This window comes from Dreissena polymorpha, chromosome 1 (genome assembly GCF_020536995.1).
Source record: "Dreissena polymorpha isolate Duluth1 chromosome 1, UMN_Dpol_1.0, whole genome shotgun sequence".
Lineage (NCBI taxonomy): Eukaryota > Metazoa > Mollusca > Bivalvia > Myida > Dreissenidae > Dreissena > Dreissena polymorpha.
This window is the reverse complement of record NC_068355.1, coordinates 45,140,551-45,159,609: the sequence shown is the minus strand read 5'-3', so window position 1 is coordinate 45,159,609 and position 19,059 is coordinate 45,140,551. Positions and strand designations below refer to the sequence as shown.

The 19,059-nt window shown below is 36.5% G+C and overlaps 2 protein-coding genes across 3 annotated transcripts in view; one reads left to right on the top strand and one right to left on the bottom strand.

The window, feature by feature from the left end:
• Window positions 1-19,059, top strand: part of LOC127871123 (uncharacterized) — a 138,274-nt gene that overhangs the window by 20,701 nt on the left and 98,514 nt on the right. The gene's annotated exons all lie outside the window — the stretch shown is intronic.
• Window positions 4,553-19,059, bottom strand: part of LOC127865074 (E3 ubiquitin-protein ligase UBR4-like) — a 171,075-nt gene continuing 156,568 nt past the window's right edge. For both annotated transcript variants that reach the window (XM_052404952.1, XM_052404951.1), the window contains exons 7-10: window positions 14,954-15,040; window positions 13,596-13,763; window positions 6,758-6,836; window positions 4,553-4,729 (exon numbers count right to left, since the gene is read on the bottom strand). In XM_052404952.1, the coding sequence (XP_052260912.1) occupies window positions 4,680-4,729; window positions 6,758-6,836; window positions 13,596-13,763; window positions 14,954-15,040 (384 nt within the window). In that variant the 3' untranslated portion in view covers window positions 4,553-4,679. The remainder of the gene's footprint in view (window positions 4,730-6,757; window positions 6,837-13,595; window positions 13,764-14,953; window positions 15,041-19,059) is intronic.

Here is a 19,059-nt window from a genome sequence, read left to right as displayed (position 1 = left end):
GTATATGTTGTGGATATGGAAGTTATAAATTACAAAATGGTTTACTGCACGGAATTACTTGAAGTTAATCGGGAATCTGACTCGGTTTTCAAAAAAGCGTTTTGATTGGTTTTCTTAAATCGGTCAACCAATGGAAATCTACGTAACAAAACGAAATTGACGTAACAAAACGGTCTTATCTCTTGAAAAAAATACGGCGGACAAGTCAAAATAAATTTACTTGCGAAACCAAAAACAACACGATCAAATCATGTATTTGCCTCCGGGGTACAACACAAAAGAACTTGAAAGTGGTGTGAAAAACAATGCTCAATGGGAATGGCTCCATGAAAGAGACTCTCATGGGAGATTGGTTAAAAAAAAACACACTCCGGGTAGCGCCTATTCATATTGTGATATCTGTTTCAAAACTATCAAGTTTTTCCTTATATGGCTATAGTAAAATCTTGTTAACACTCTATAGTTTGCCCAATCTTCATGAAATTTGGTCAGAACATTTGTTTCCTGTGTAGTAAAGTTTGTTTTTATTATGTCATTATTATGTAGAATTAACTGTATTATGTAATTTTTCATAACACAGACTTTTCATAATTAACATAACTGTTTCAGCCATTAGCACTTATGATAAGCCTATCAACTAAGAGATATCTAAAAGAAAGACAACATATACATGCTTTTGCAGTATTTATCTCCCTTGTTTAACCTGTTTCAGTAATCTATTTAGTTCGTTTCTGGAATTTGGGAAGATATTGATCATTGATAAATGGACTATTCTGAGGGAAAATATACTACTCTGCCAGTGGTCTCTTCTGAACTGTATAATATAAGCTGTTTTGGCTGATTTAATCACCTTGATGCTTTCTTGAAAATGTAACAGCTCTTGAAAAGGGTTGGAATTTTGAAATAATTAAACTCTAAATTATTTTAACACCAGCATCAAGACATTCTGGCATTATTTTCTAAATTATTCTTATTTAGATTATTTTTATTTGGTATTTTCTAAATTAGAAAGACTCTATTCTATTTCAATAACTTTAGTAAATTCTTCTTATTTTTACATTTGATTTACTGAAGTTTCCTAATCTCCATAAAAATTGTTCTTTAGATTAAGTTAGACCTATTTTGTAAACTAGATTTTTGAAGCACTTTCTAGACTTACAGTAACTAAAATTTATATCAGTTATTTCATGTAGATTGTGAACTTCTTTTTACATTCATTAAGGTATTTGCTGAATGTTGTTAATTTTTGTAACGATACTTAGATTCCTTAGACTTGGCATGTACCTTTTCTTAATTCTCTGTCATTGTTCTTCATTTTCGAAGTTCTTGGAATAAAAGTTAGTTATTTTCTTTAAAGCTGCTTTGGTTTTCACTTATAAATAGATTCTTTGAGTGTATTCAGGCGTCTCTGGCTGGACGCCTTAAGTTAATTGAATTACAACCAGTCAGTGGTGTCATCCTGACCGGAAATAAGCGTTCGTGAAATAAATATTTCCGCATTACATAAGTGCTCACAAACATACATAACTTGAACCGTCCTGTGACCAGTTCATTTGCGAAAGCGAAGGAGACCGCACTACCACACTTGGATACGACAGTTGAGTTCGATAATGGTTTGCAATGGTAAAAAAACATGGCCGCCAGGGGGAGGTCTTTTTCCTTATATTTATATGGTAAAAAAGCTTGTGAACACTAGAAGTCACATTTTTTGCCTAATCATTATGAAATTTTGTCAAAACATTAGTTATGTGGATGTCTTGGACGAGTTTGAAAATGGTCGTTATCAGTGAAAAAACATGGCCACCAGGGAGTGGGGCAGTTTTCTTTATATGTATATAGTGAAAACGTAAACAGTCTAGAAGACACATTTTTTGCCCAATCTTCATGAAATTTGGACATATATTGGAAGAGTTCAAAAATGGTTCAGGTCTGTTAAAAAAACATGGCCGCCAAGGGGCCATTTGTTGTTCATTCTTCATGAAACTTGGTTAGAACATTTGTTCCATTGATATTTTGGGCTGCAAAGAACAGGTCATTTCTTTTTATCTCAGGTGAGCGACTTTGGGCCTTTCAGGCCCTCTTGTTTCGTGTTTTTTTTTGACATTCTGTTCAATCTCCAGCCGTATCAGAAAGAAAGTGATACGCGTTCATTTGCGATTAATATTGCTGTTATATCTTGACTTCACTCTCTTTGAATTTTCTAAGCGAGAGCAGTGATTTTAAGAATCATGCTTGGAGTTTGTTACATCACCAGCAAAAAAAGCCGTTCTAATCCGTTTTATTTTAAAGTTTAAAAATCTATCGAAGTAAAGTAAATGGAAAACAGAGTATTAATCGCAAATAAACGCGTACAGTTGATTCGCTAATCTTGCCTGTCCGGTAATCTTGCGCACTCGGCGGTTGCGATGAAGAATGGTTTGCTTTTTTGATGAAAGTTGGCATTTCACATTTTTAAGAATTAACAGATTTAAAAGGTACATATTCCATGCAAAATAAAATTCGATCATTACATTTTAACACCGGTTGCGTCACCCCTATACATTGTACATGTTTTGTTAACACTGACCTACTTACGATAAATTCGAAATGAATTACAAGTTCCCTGCAGTCTTTAGCGTTTTCATAATTTATGTTAAGAATTCATAAATTTGACGTGTAATTTAGCATTCCATTGCACAATATCCAATCAGTTATGGTATTTTTGGCCATTGAAAATCACATCAGACAACATTGTCATCATTTCCTGCCATTCTGTCAAACCACATTTGATATGATCTCCGCATGCGCAATTGCCCAGTTTTGATATTTTCTGTATTAAAACTATCGAAGCATGATTAGGGGTAAAATTAACCTGTAATGCAAAAACATTTTTTTCACGCTAGAAATCAATCATTTAATTTTTTTATTGTTTTGCTACAGTCAACAGATGGCCACCACCATCATCATCAAAACTGCACTAGAAATCCACATTAAATTAAAATGGTTTTACAAACTGATTATTAAAATAAGTTTCTGGATTGATTTTTGTCCCCAATTGGACACCATATGTCTAAAATTTTGCCTAAATGATGTCATTACACCAAGTGCGCAAGATTACACTGTGATAGTTTTAAAATGAGGTGAGTTATGTTTGTTTTGAAATCAAATCGGACAGTTCTTCACTGATTTAATCAGAAATTTTTGTGTTAATAAGCACATGAACTTCTTATTTTCATAATAAATTTAGATATTATGTTGTCAATTAATATAAGAACATGTTTTTAAACCAATTGACTCTTAACTGAGCAAGATTACTGGACAGGCGGGACAGCATCATATCACTTTATTTCTGATACGGCTGGAGATTGAACAGAATTTAAAAATTACTAGTAAACAAAAGTAACGAAGGGTAAACAACAGCGAAAAATACCTGATTCGGACCAGACGTCACCATCTTGATCATCACTTTGAATGTACTAGTGTTTTATATTGCTCTTTACTATAACTTGTTATGTAAAAAAACAACTAAAACAGGTCTGTTCGAAGAACGTTCATATAAATATTTCAGACCATTGTCAGAAATTCCACCATTGTCAGATTTTTTTATTATATTTGTTGCCATAGCAACCATAATTTTTGACGTAGGAACAAAGTGACATGCATAATGCCCATATTGCCAGCTATCCATATTTCAAGTTTCATGAAAAAATATTAAGAAATTTTAAAGTTATATCAGGATCCAGAAAATCCCCATTTTCAGCAGTATTTCTAGTCTATTTGTTTCCATAGCAACCAGAATTTTTGACGTAGGAACAAAATGAAATGACGTGCATAATGCCCATATTGCCCTTTATCCATGTTTTAAGTTTCATGAAAATATATTAAGAACTTTAAGTTATCGCAGGATCCAGAAAAGTGTGACTGACTGACTGACTGAATGACAGACACAGCGCAAACCATAGGTCCCCTCCGATGAAACCGGTAGGGGACAATTACAGAGCGGACACCATACTCAAAGTTTAAAACGCACTAAGTGACCTTTGACCTATGTTTTGACCTGGCATGACCCATATTCGAACTAGACCTAGACCTAGATCTAGATACAACATCAGACCAATTTTGGTGAAGATCGGATGAAAACAACTTAAACTAGAGAGCGGACACTTAATAAAGACAGACAGACCAACAGACAAGCTCACTCCTATATACCCCCAAAAACTTCGTTTGTGGGGATATAAAAACAAATGCGCCTATCTCTGTGAAAACTGGGCTGTATTAATGTGCAAAAAGTGTTGTCCCAGATTAGCCTGTGCTGTCGACACAATCTAAGAAAGAACTTTTGTTAAGACGAGACTTCCTTTTAAAGGAAAATCCCATAAAATCTGACAGTGTCGTCACCATTAAGCCTAGGCAGACTGCACAGTCTAATCTGATAAAACACTAAACGTACATGCATGTAGTCTAATTTTCACAGAAAGTGGCTTAAAAATATATTACTCATGGACCTAACACGAAAGTAATAAGCCCCGTTTTCCCACAGCGCTGCTCAAATATCATCTCTATCACTCACCCTGACCAGGGTCCTTGACTTTCGCCTGTCTTTTGCTGGGGGCGGTGGGCGCCTCCTGTTGGGCATTGTTGGCCCTGAACCCTGGGGCCCCACACAGGGCACACTGAAGCAGCTGGAGCAGTGAAGGGGCCTACCCCTTGTACAGAGAGATATTGGACCTCACCAGGAACAACAACACCTCTGAGAGAAGAAAGAAATGCGTTTTAGTATTGCATTCTTTGAGGCTGACAAGATACAACAACAACAACACCTCTGACAGGAGAAACAACATTACAGAGACAAAGCATTGCATTCTTGAAGGTTGATAGTGTACCGTAACCTTGTGGGCAACCGTGGACCCAAGATGGAGGGTATTACTTTTGTATTGTTGACCCAGGATTTATTTCATTTTGTTGACATTAAATATCAGGATTTGAGAAATCAAACATATTACATTAACGTGGCATTGTTAGGGATATAAATGAATGAAGCACCATTAATATGTCATAGACAAAAAGTAATCGTTTAGTAAAACAAAAATGAATTAAAAGGTAATACAGGAGAAATAGAAATAAGAAACAAGAGGGCCATGATGGCCCTGAATCGCTCACCTGACTAACCTTGCTACATCAACTTAAATTCTATCAGACCCATATACAATCCCAAGAAAGATTTCATTGATTAATACATTCTGACAAAATGTCATCAAAACGTGATGAAAACTGTGAACTCTTTCATCTACACAAGGTTTTACTAGAATTGGCCCGGTGACCTAATTTTTGACCCCAAATGACCCATATACGATCCAAAATCAGATATTATCAAGATAACATTCTGATCATACTTCATTAAGATCAGATGAAAACTTTGACCTCTATTGTCTACACAAGGTTTTTCTATGATCTGACCTAGTGACCTAGTTTTTGACTACAGATGACCCATATACAATCCCAACCCAGATTTCATCAAGATTAACATTTCTGGCCGAATTTCATAAAGATAGGATGAAAACTGTGACCTCTACTGTCTACAAGTCGTTTTTTTAATTTGACCTAGTGACCTAGTTTTTGAACCTAGATGACCCAAATTCAATCTCAACACAGATTTTAACAAGACAAACATTCTGACAATATTTTATTAAGATCTGATGAAAACTGTGACCTCTATTGTCTACACAAGGGTTTTCTATGATTTGACCTAGTGACCTAGTTTCTGACCCCAGATGACCCAAATACAATCCCAATCCAGATTTTATCAAGATAAACATTCTGACCAAATTTCATAAAGAATGGATGAAAACTGTGACCTCTATTGTCTACACAAGGTTTTTCTATTATTTGACCTATTGACCTAGTTTTTGATCCCAGATCACCCAAATACAATCCCAACCCAGATTTCATCAAGATAAACAATTTGATCAAATTTTATAAGGATTGGATGAAAACTGTGACCTCTATTGTCTACACAAGGTTTTTCTATTATTTGACCTAGTGACCTAGTTTTTGACCCCAGATGACCCAAATACAATCCCAACCAAGAGTTCATCAAGACAAACATTCTGACCAAATTTCATAAAGATTGGATGAAAACTGTGACCTCTATTGTCTACACAAGGTTTTTCTATTATTTGACCTAGTGACCTAGTTTTTGACCCCAGATCACCCACATACAATCCCAACCCAGATTTCATCAAGATAAACAGTCTGACCAAATTTCATTAAGATTGGATGAAAACTGCAACCTCTATTGTCTACACAAGGTTTTTCTATTTGACCTAGTGACCTAGTTTTTTACCTAGTGACCTAGATTTTGACCCCAGATGACCCAAATACAATCCCAACCCAGATTTCATCAAGATAAACATTCTGACCAAATTTCATAAAGATTTGATGCAAACTGTGACCTCTACTGTCTACACAAACAAATTGTTGACGGTATTTCTATTATTTGACCTAGTGACCCAGTTTTTGACCTAGTGACCTAGTTTTTGACCCCAGATGACCCAAGTACAATCCCAACCCAGATTTCAACAAGATAAACATTCTGACCAAATTTCATAAAGATTGGATGAAAACTGTGACCTTTACTGTCTACACAAACAAATTGTTGATGGAGGCACGCACGCGCACACGCACAACGGACATCACACGGTCACATAAGCTCACCATGTCACTTCTTGACAGGTGAGCTAAAAAAGCAATAGAAGATAACAAAAAATGCTTAACTCACCTTGATGCTCAAGACAATATTTCTGCCAGTGGATTGGCCGGCTGGATGCGCTGTCTGAACACACCTTCAAATGCTCGATCTACAAGATAAATCCAGAATAATGGATGCAATTAATGAACAAGAGCAACGCCTTGCGGGTGCAAACCACTCATCTTTTTTCATTTTAAAGGTGAAGGGACTCTCATTTTCAATCACAAAGGAGGGAGGGGTGGAGTGAAGAGGGGTGTATGTGTGGGGTGTGGACATTTATTACATTATCTTCCAAAAAAGCGGAAAAAAAATGCAAAAAAAAAATTCCAGAGAAGGGGGGTGGGGAGGTAGGTCGGGGGTGGGTGGGTTGGGGGGGGGGGGGGATTCTTGGATGCGATGGCTGGACGGTATTTCAAACATAAAATAATAAAAAATAATAATAAAAACACATATTTGTGTTTTATAACCGTTTCAAAAAAATAAAAAATATTGGGGCGGTGGGGTGGGGGGGGTATAGTGTGAGGGTGTGGTGGTCATTTGTGAGATGATCTTAAAAAAAATAAAAATAAAAAATTAGGGGGGATTCAGGGGGGTGGGGTGGGGAGGGGGATGGGGGGGGGGGGATTCTTGGGTGCGATGGTTGGACGGTATTTCAAACATAAAATAATAAAAATAACTTTTTGTGTTTTTTAACCGTTAAAAAAAAAACAAGATGTGTTTGTGAAACACAATGTCCCCCTATGACGTTTGACCTTGAAGGATGACCTTGACCTTTCACCTCTCAAAATGTGCAGCTCCTTGAGATACACACGCATTTCAAATATAAAACTGCTAGCTTCAATATTGCAGAAGTGACATTACATGAGCAATTTTGACCCATATATTTGACCTTGAAGGATGACCTTGACCTTTCACCACTCAAAATGTGCAGCTCCATGAGATAAACGTGCATGCCAAATATCAAGTTGCTATCTTCAATATTGCAAAAGTATTCATAAAATAAGTGATTTGGGCCACATATATTTGACCTCTGACCTTGAAGGATGACCTTGACCTTTCACAACTCAAAATGTGCAGCTCCATGAGATACACATGCATGCCAAATATCAAGTTGCTTCTTCAATATTGCAAAAGTTTTCATAAAATAAGCGATTTGGGCCACATATATTTGACCTCTGACCTTGAAGGATGACCTTGACCTTTCACCACTTAAAATGTGCAGCTCCATGAGATACACATGCATGCCAAATATCAAGTTGCTATCTTCAATATTGCAAAAGTATTCATAAAATGAGTGATTTTTGCCACATATATATGACCTCATACCTTGTAGGATGACCTTGACCTTTCACCACTCAAAATGTGCAGCTTCATGAGATACACATAAATGCCAAATATGAAGTTGCTATCTTCAATATAGCAAAAGTTATTGCAAAATGTAAAAGTTTGCGCAAACCAATCAACCAACCAACAGATAGGGCAAAAACAATATGTCCCCCACTACTATAGTGGGGGACATAAAAAGCCTTTATGATTTGCTGCAAGTTATCGTTAAATTGCCTGATAATGATGTCACAGCACAGACATTCAAAATTTTGACCATATTTGACATTTGATTGTCATATTTGGCATGTGAGCTAAAGGTGTAACCTTGACCTTTAAGCTCGGGGCGCAGTTGTTGCTTAATACTGTATTCATTTGTAGCAAGATATTTTAAAACTGCCTAATGTTTAATAAATGTTCATAAAATACAAGTCTGGACAATTTGTATTATGACCATAGTTGAATTTTGCCATGCAAGCAATAAGTATAACTTTGACCTTAAAGCGATCAAAAAAGATGTGCATAAAAAGCCATCATTAGATGGTGACATTATATGTGACAAGCTACAGTCCAACCTGCCCGAGCGACCGCCTGTTAATAGTGACCAACAGTCAATAACAACCACACTGATTTCCTCCCAAACGATTTCACTATATATTGAACCTGCGAATAAAGCCCACCTGTGAACAAAGACCAACGACCACCCTTTTACATTCCCAAATCTCCATTTTGATAGCTTACAACGACCACTGCAATCATAAAAATCAACGATTTAGCAACTTTCAAAAAACAAAATGGCCGCCAGGACGCTGCGTAGTCACGTGATACACATCTTACCAGTGGACTCGTCTGTCGCTATGGAGATATTGGCAAGTGACAGTTTATTGCACTCGATAGCAGTTGTTTGTTTATTTAACATGCATTGCTAATTGGTAGTCGCCTGCTTCTTTTATGCATTTGACATTTTGTCAAAAGTGTAAAAAATTGCCTTTGTATTTAGGTGACTCGCGATTAATGTACTTATTGCCGAAAATATATCAAAGACAAATTTTGGGCTTTCATAAACTCATTAAGGAAATTAACGGTTTTATATCGTTTACGATGTCTATTAAAGACAAACATTTTGATAGTCATTCTCTTCTTAAATTTTTCCGTGATAAGACGATTATAGTCTTCCAAGCGCAAGTTATTGACGTTGGAAGAACGCGTTAAGGTCATTAGTCTGTTAGGTAAAGGAAACAGTTGTAGACGAGTGGCTAGTGATCTTGATGTAGGAAAAACTCAAATTCAGAGCATTTTAAAACGTAAACATGAGATTATGGACGAATTCAAGGAGAACGTCAACTGTGAAAGTAAACGCCCTAAGCGTGATTCGGAATTCGCGTCAGTGAATGACTTAGTTCATAAGTGGTTTGTTGACGCATGTACATGTACGTTTACATGTATGTCAATAGTTATGTATACAGTATATGATAAATTAAATAGATAATAAAACATAGGGGAAATAGAAATACAATATGTAATATATATACAAATGTAAAACAAAACTGTGTTTTCAATCCTTTGTTTCATTATACATGCATAAGTATTCAAACATTTAAAAAATAGAGCACATACATAGATAAGGTACCTATTAAAAAACTACTAGCATATTTTGCAAAGTTTCGATCGACCCTGCGAATAAAGACCACCTGTGAACAAAGACCACAACGACCAAATCCCTTGAGTGGTCTTTATTGACAGGTTGGACTGTATTTCAAAACTTCCTGATAATTGATTTAGTTACAGACCAGGACATATTTTATATTTGACCCGTAAAGGTGACTTTAACCTTGTAGGGAGGCAGTAATGACACATGTTTTGCTTCTAACATTAAATGGTTTCCATTTGGTTATCATTTGTTGCATGTTCTTTCAACATTGCTTACCATACCAGGTTAAGGGAACTTCCAAAAGTACACTTATTACTCTAATAATTATTATCCTTTGTGTTTGAACATTTAGATTAAAAATATATATAAACAAGGGCTGTTTGTAAAACATGCATGCCCCCCATATTGGCTGTCCGTTGTAGTGGCAGCCATTGTGTGAATACGTTTTTTGTCACTAACCTTGACCTTTGACCTAGTGACCTGAAAATCAATAGGGGTCATCTGTGAGTCACGATCAATGTACCTATGAAGTTTCATGATCCTAGGCCCAAGCGTTCTTGAGTTATCGTCTGACAACCACCTGGTGGACGGACCGACAGACCGACCAACAGACCGACATGAGCAAAGCAATATACCCCCTCTTCTTCGAAGGGGAGCATAAAAATTGGGGGGGGGGGGGGATTGGGGGGGTGGGTGGGGGGGTTATAGTGTGAGGGTGTGGTGGTCATTTGTGAGATGATTTTTAAAAAAAAATAGGGGGGGGGGGGGATTCGGGGGTGGAGTCTATTGTGGTAAGTCAGGTAAGAGTAGTTTTGTCAAAGAATCAATCAAATCTAATCATAAATAAAGAAGTTATGGCAATTTTAGCAAAATTTGATAATTTGACCTTGAGAGTCAAGGTCATTCAAAGGTCAAGGTAAAATTCAACTTGCCAGGTACAGTAACCTTTGATAGCATGAAAGTATTTGAAGTTTGAAAGCAATAGCCTTGATACTTTAGAAGTAAAGTGGATCGAAACACAAAATTTAACCATATATTCAAAGTTACTAAGTCAAAAAAGGGCCATAATTCCGTACAAAATGACAACCAGAGTTATGCAACTTGTCCTTTTACTTTACCCTTATGATAGTTTGCGAGTGTTCCAAGTATGAAAGCAATATCTATGATACTTTAGGGGTAAAGTGGACCAAAACACAAAACTTGACCAAATTTTCAATTTTCTAAGTATAAAGGGCCCATAATTCCGTCCAAATGCCAGTCAGAGTTACATAATAATTATGATAGTTAATAAGTGTTGCAAGTATGAAAGCAATAGCTTTGATACTGTAGGAACAAGGGCTGTGTGTAAAACATGCATGCCCCCCATATGGGCTGTGCGTTGTACTGGCAGCCATTGTGTGAATACCACTTTTGTCACTGTGACCTTTGACCTAGTGACCTGAAAATCAATAAGGGTCATCTGCAAGTCACAATCAATGTACCTATGAAGTGTCATGATCCAAGGCAAAAGCGTTCTTGAGTTATCATCCGAAAATCATTTTACTATTTCCGGTCACCGTGACCTTGACTTTTGACCTTGTGACCTCAAAATCAATAGGGGTCATCTGCAAGTCATGATCAATCTACCTATGAAGTTTCATGATCCTAGGCATATGCGTTCTTGAGTTATCATCCGGAAACCATTTTACTATTTTGGGTCACCGTGACCTTGACCTTTGACCTAGTGACCTCAAAATCAATAGGGGTCATCTGCGAGTCATGATCAATCTACATATAAAATTTCATGATCCTAGGCATATGCGTTCTTGAATTATCATCCAAAAATCATTTTACTATTTCGGGTCACCGTGACCTTGACCTTTGACCTAGTGACCTCAAAATCTATAGGGGTCATCTGCGAGTCATGATCAATCTACCCATGAAGTTTCATTATCCTAGGCATATGCGTTCTTGAGTTATCATCCGGAAACCATTTTACTAATTCGGGTCACCGTGACCTTTGACCTAGTGACCTGAAAATCAATAGGGGTCATCTGCAAGACATGATCAATGTACCTATGAAGTTTCATGATCCTAGGCCCAAGCGTTCTTGAGTTATCGTCTGACAACCACCTGGTGGACGGACGGACGGACCGACCTACCGACCGACATGAGCAAAGCAATATACCCCCTCTTCTTCAAAGGGGGGCATAATAAAGTGGACCTAAACACAAAACTTAACCAAATTTTCAATTTTTCAAGTATAAAAAGGGCACATAATTCTGTCAAAATGCCAGTCAGAGTTACATTACTTTGCCTGCACAGTCCCCTTATGATAGTTTGTAAGTGTTGCAAGTATGAAAGCAATAGCTTTGATACTTAAGGAAAAAAATGGACCTAAACACAAAAGTTAACCAAAATTTCAATTTTCTAAGTATAAAAAGGGCACATAATTCTGTCAAAATGCACACCAGAGTTATCTTACTTTGCCTGCCCAGTCCCCTTATGATAGTAAGTAAGTATACCACGTTTGAATGCAATAGCATTGATACTTTCTGAGAAAAGTTGACCTAAACGCAAAACTTAACCAGACGCCGACGCCAAGGTGATGACAATAGCTCTTTTTTTCTTTCAAAAAATAGATGAGCTAAATATGCCTTTTGATGTCCTGAAATCTTGTTTTACAAACTGACCTAAGTAAGGTTAGTGTTCAATAAAGATCATCTGTCTCTAGATTTTGAAAACCTGGATCCTTTCATACTGAACATCTTCCCAGAAATTTAAGTTACATGTACAAATATAATTTTTACGGATAATAATTTATTGGTACCAACCAAAATGATAAATTTATTTCATTGAATCTATTTATTTCCCTCAAATCAACCAAATATGGTCAGGAATTTTGAAAGGATTTTGTTAAGGCAAACGGGCCTAAACCCACAGTTGGCAATGGCTTTGATTGTATTCTTAGTTGAATGCGTCATAATATTATATTCATTTCTACATAGCTCAAGAGGAAAAACCAGTATATAATGATAATTCAGGCAAATGGGTGTTCCTGAACTGAAAATTCAAGAATAAAGTTTCGACAGCCGTTTAAAGCCCTCAAGAAAAGCCTTATCATTTATGTTAAGACCCACAGGTGGCAATAGGTTTGATTTTTTTCTAAATTTAATGTGTCCTACGTTAATGTCTACATTACTTCAGAGATAAAACAAACATAAACAAATAATTGGAAATTTAGCCCCAAATTGGGGCACAGGTGTACATTTATTTGAAACTGCAGGCACAGAGGAACCACTCTACTTAGATAATTTATTTTGGGATCATATCCATTATAAATGAACATTTGATAGGAGCTTAAATTAAGTTGTAATAAATTAGTCCTTAGATCTTTGAAAAGGCAGGGCTCTGATGCTGAAAGCTTGCTGCCCGGTTTTCATATACAGGTAATGTACACGTATACTTGATTAGTAATGGATGGAGGTAAGTGTGTCTGACAAGGCATTGAAAATCTTAACAATAATCTTCAGTTAATGGTTCAGTTCTATTTTGGGGCAGATATGAGTGTACATCTTGTAGAGATTGTCATGAAACAACATTCTGTATTTTACAGGTATAAACATACATGCGTTTCATTCACATGATGGTATTGGTAAATGAAAAGTCAAAGACCCGCTATACATACATTATTTTTTATCCCCCAAAATTAAAGTGGGAAATGAAACAAAAGCTGTGTTTGTGAAAAACAAATGCCCCCTTGTGCACTTTGAAGCCACACAGCAGCTATTTCAGAGAAAATTGTTCAGTCCAAGGCTTTAACTTGGTCAAAAATCTATCAAACGTGCTCATCAGTATCTAAGGGTGTCAAAATGCGCATATAAGTGGTAAAGAGTTAACAATGAGATCACATACCAGGACCAGCAGAGTCATACGGGAGAAGAACGCTGTGGGGGCCACATCTCCAGCTGACAGCCAACTCTTCTGGCACTGGCTGGTAACACTCCGCAGGTTCAGCTCAATGGAGTGCAGGTCCTGCAACTCTTGGTACTTCTCTTTTGTTCCACAGATGAAGAGTAGCAACTGTAACATTGAGAGTTTATTTGGTTGAACGACAAGCTAGAGTATTGCATGCAAACCTGTAGATCTAGACATAGACAGAAAATAACAAATACCCCTGATGGTGCATGTGATAAAATGTAACCTGTTGCAAATACAGCTTGCCAGAGAAGTGTCACATTACCCACAACATTAAATATGCTTTGCTCCTGCTTTTTCTGCAACCTTCCATTTTGGTCTCAAGAGCGTTGTCTTGACATTCAAATATGGCTGCGTCCAATGAGCTGATTGTATGATTGCTCAATTTTAATCGATTAGAGACAAACCATAACTTGGAAAATTGACAGTTTAAGTGTGATTATCTATTGTTCGGTGCAATACAGGTGTTTCATGTATGTGCTATCAATCTTTTGAATAATTGACAGCAAGTAGCAAATAGAGTTTGACACAGAAGAGACACATTACCCCCGACATTAAATATGCTAATAACAGAAGTAGCAAATAGAGTTATACACAGAGAGGACAATATAACAATATAACCCCCCAAAATTGCATGTCCTAACATGTAACCAGTTACAAATAGAGTATGACACAGACATGATGAATACCACTGACGCTGGTATATGTCAAATTTTGCAACCTTTATAATCATGTTGTTATCAAAAGATAATGAAGGAAAATTACTTATGCTTTTTTTTCCTAGGATAATGAAATTTGCATAATTTTATACACAAAATCATGTAGTTTGGTTTACACACATTTAAATGTTTTATGCCAAAAGCAGCAATTCCTCTGACAAGTCTGTGTGTACTGAACATGTACTAAATCAAAACAAAACAATAAATTTGTACACACCTTAATAAGGTTATGAGCAGGAACAGGAACAATTCATGTAACAATATGATGTGTATAGTCAAACCCAATTGGCACAAATCTTCAACTCAATAGGCACAAATCTTGTTTAATTAGTTTCAATTCTGAATGGTTCGATACCTTTCGAACTTGTTTCTTGATGAATGGTGTGCTCTGGCACAAATCTAGTTTAATCAGTAACAATTTTGAATGGCGTTCCTTCTGAACTTGTTTTTTGACGAATGGGGTGCCCTTGAAAAAATCTTGTATAATCAGTCTCAATTATGAATGGTTTACCTTTCCGACTTGTTTCTTGACAAATGGTGTGCTGTGATATATTGTTTAATCAGTGAATGGTTTACCTTTCGAACTAGTTTCTTGATGAATGGCGTGCGCTGGGTCATCAAATACTCAGCCACACTGGACACACTGTCTCCAATCTTCTTCAGCTGAAATGAGTAGTATTTGAGTGGCATTTGGAGTTTTTCTTATTCTTAAACTAAATAAATCAATATGTTTGTTGGACTGACCAGTTTTGTTAAGTATGTTTAGCTATCTGAACAAATGAACACATTTAAATATTTGTATTTGATAAATGGACGATCTTTATTATTCTATTTCTTTTTTTCTTGTGATGTTGATCTGAATATTTGACATTGTCTAATTGCTTAACAATAAGTTTACTACTATGCCCCTGGCTCTTGAAGAACCTCATTAGACACATGTGTCAATGATGACGTCATTCCCCCACATGAGAAAATATGTGGTGTGTACATTGGAGATTTGATTGATTATATATTGATTGCTTAAAAATTTTGTAATGCAATTACCTGCTGGTTAGTTTGTGTAATAAAGGAAAATGATTTTTGTACATCAAAGGCTTTTCCAAGCAGAATACAATTTGAAACAAGAATATCAGTGAAACTGATGGATGCTCCCCGATGATGCGCTTTGTCATTCTATGTGTTAACAAGACTATTGTCAAGCAATAAAAGTCCCCTACTGGTTCCATTATTGTTAAAAATTCCAGATTTTTTTTATATATATTTGTTGCAATAGCAACCAAAATTTTTTATTTAGGAACACAATGAAATGACATGCATAATGTCCATATTGCCATCAATCCATGTTTCAAGTTTTATGAAAAAATATTAAGAACTTTAAGTTATTGCAGGATCCAGAAAACCACCATTTTCAGCAGTATTTCTAGTCTATTTGTTGCCATAGCAACCAGATTTTTTTTTACGTCGGAACGAAATGAAATGATGTGCATAATGTCCATATTGCCATCTATCCATTTTCAAGTTTCATGAAAAAATATTAAGAACTTTAAAAGTTTCACGATGATTAGGCAAAAAAAGCGACTTTAAAAAGTTCGATCATAAGGTTTCTCTCTAGTCACATAAGGAAAACTGCCCCACCTCCCTGGCGGCCATGTTTTTTTACCGATCGGGACCATTTGCAAACTTATCTGAGATATATATAAAACCAATCTTTTCACCAAGGTTCATGATGATTGGGCAAAAAATGTGACTTCTAGAGTGTTCACAAGCTTTTTTACTATATAAATATAAGAAAACTGCCCCCTCAGATAACAAGATGTGTTTGTGAAACACAATGTCCCCCTATATGACGTTTGACCTTGTAGGATGACCTTGACCTTGACCCTTGAATTGCTAGCTTCAATATTGCAGAAGTGACATTACATGAGCAATTTTGACACATATATTTGACCTTGAAGGGTGACCTTGACCTTTCACCACTAAAAAGTGTGCAGCTCCATGAGATACACATGCATGCCAAATATCAAGTTGCTATCTTCAATATTGCAAAAGTATTCATAAAATTAGCGATTTGGGCCACATATATTTGACCTCTGACCTTGAAGGATGACCTTGACCTTTCACCACTCAAATGTGCAGCTCTATGAGATACACATGCATGCCAAATATCAAGTTGTTATCTTCAATATTGCAAAAGAACTCATAAAATGAGCGATTTTGGCCACATATATTTGACATCTGACCTTGAAAGATGACCTTGACCTTTCACCACTCAAATTGTGCAGCTCCATGAGATACACATGCATGCCAAATATCAAGTTGCTATCTTGAATATTGAAATACTGCAAAAGTGTACATTAAATGAGCGATTTTGACCCATATTTGACCTTTGACCTTGAAGGATGACCTTGACCTTTCACCACTCAAAATGTGCAGCTCCATGAGATACATATGCATGCCAAATATCAAGTTCCTATCTTCAATATTGCAAAAGTTATTGCAAATGTTTAAGTTGGCGCAAACCAACCAACAGACCAACAGACAGGGCAAAAACAATATGTCCCCCACTACTATAGTGGGGGACATAAAAATGCACCGCCCACTGGCAGCCATGTTTTTTCACCGATCAAGACCATTTTCGAACTTGCCCAAGATATCAAGAAAACAAATGTTTGACCTACTTTCATGATGATTGGGCATAAATTGTGACTTCTAGAGAGTATACAAGGTTTCTCTATAGCCAAATAAGGAAAACTGCCCTGCCCACTGGTAAGGCTGTCACGTTTAAATGTTTTAACGGTCGCGTTTCGTGTTTTGCTAAAAAACGTTTACAAAAACAGTAAATGTTTAAACGCCAGTCAATATCAATATCATCCATTTTAGTTCATTACATTACGACGTTGCAAAGCTGTTGAAAGAATCGTATTTGTATCATGTACGCCAGATGTCCCTTATTCACAATACCGTAAACATGACAATACACCATGTACGGACTACATGTCTTGAATATTTAACACGCGTCGGCACAAAATACTCGCGAAAATGTTTCCGCCATTTGTTGCATGAGCATGCTCCGAATTGTCATGAACATTCCACGCGTGTCGGCACAACAGAGAGCTCATTTCTGATGCAGCCAATTTGATGAACATATACTCGTTTTGATGTAAATCTTGTTAAATAAAACAATTGCAAATTTTAAAACAGGTTTACTCTTATTGAATAAATTAGGTTCAATATTAATTTGTTTTTGTTACACAATATTACGGCATTTAAGTAGATAAAGTGTAACCCAAAGATTAGACAATGACGAGAACAGCTGGTTTTAATATGACGTCATAACTTCCGTACAATGTAAATAATTACTACGTTCAGTTTGGAAATGCGATGGCACCCATGCTTTTAAAACGGACATATGGATACTGTTTAAACGGTAACGTTTCGTTTATTTAATTTCGTTTAAACATTTAGTAAAATCTGTAAACTTGACAGCCTTACCCACTGGCGGCCATGTTTTTCAACGGACCAGAACCACTTTTGAACTTAACCAACATATCATTAAGGCAAACATTTTGACAAAGCTACATGATGATTGGGCATGAAATGTGACTTCTACAGTGTTTAAAAGGTTTTTTCTTCTTTTTTACCTTGTGACCTAGTTTTTGACCCAGCATGACCCAGTTTCCAAGTCAATCGAGATATCATTGGGACAAATCTTCTGACTTTCATGAAGATCTGTCAATAAATGTGGCCTCTACAGTGTTTACAAACAAATGTGAACAGACGCACGACGGACGGACGTACAACGGACAAAGACCGGTCACAAAAGCTCACTTGAGCAATCAAGTAAGCTAAATTGTTGCCATCTTGTATTAAATCACTTCAGGAATAAAGCAAGCATACTTAAAAGTGTATTCTACAAGTTTAATGAAGTACATTAAATATGTATTAAATTGTCAACAGTGAATGCCTCCACAATTAAGCAATAAAAGGAACAAGAAATGTGTTTGTCAGAAGCACTATGTCCCCTTCTGCGCCGCTTTGAATTAGTATTTTTGACATTTGACCTTGAAAGATGACCTTGACCTTTTACCACTCAAAATGTGCAGCTCCATGAGATACACATGCATGCCAAATATGAAGTAGCTATCTTCAATATAGCAAAAGTTATTGCAAATTATTAAAGTTGGCACAAACAGACCAACAGACAGACAGACAGGGCAAAAAAATATGTCCCCCACTATAGTGGTGGGGGACATAAAAATTACCTTCCCCACTGGTTGCCATGTTTTTCAACAAACCCAAGCCATTTTTTGAATTTTTCAGCTGAAATATCATTAGCACAAAATTGATATCCTGATCAAGTTTCATGACATTGGACTAATAATGTGACATCAAGAGCGTTAACAAGGTTACACTCTAGCCATGTAAGGAAAATGTACCTGATACGGCATGCGGAGGGCCATTTCAGTGAGGAGCTGTGGGTAGTCCTCAAACACATCATTAGCATGACCCCGTACATACTGACGGAGGAAGAATGGGCACATGTCCAGAGGTGGGGACGTGGGGTGGGGCTTCAACAGTTGCCCTCTCCTCCTGAAACAGAAATGGACATGAGTAAAAAGGATAATGTTCACTCTTAACAACTGAGTTATTCATTTTGAAGCAACTGTGTTGACTTAAAAAAT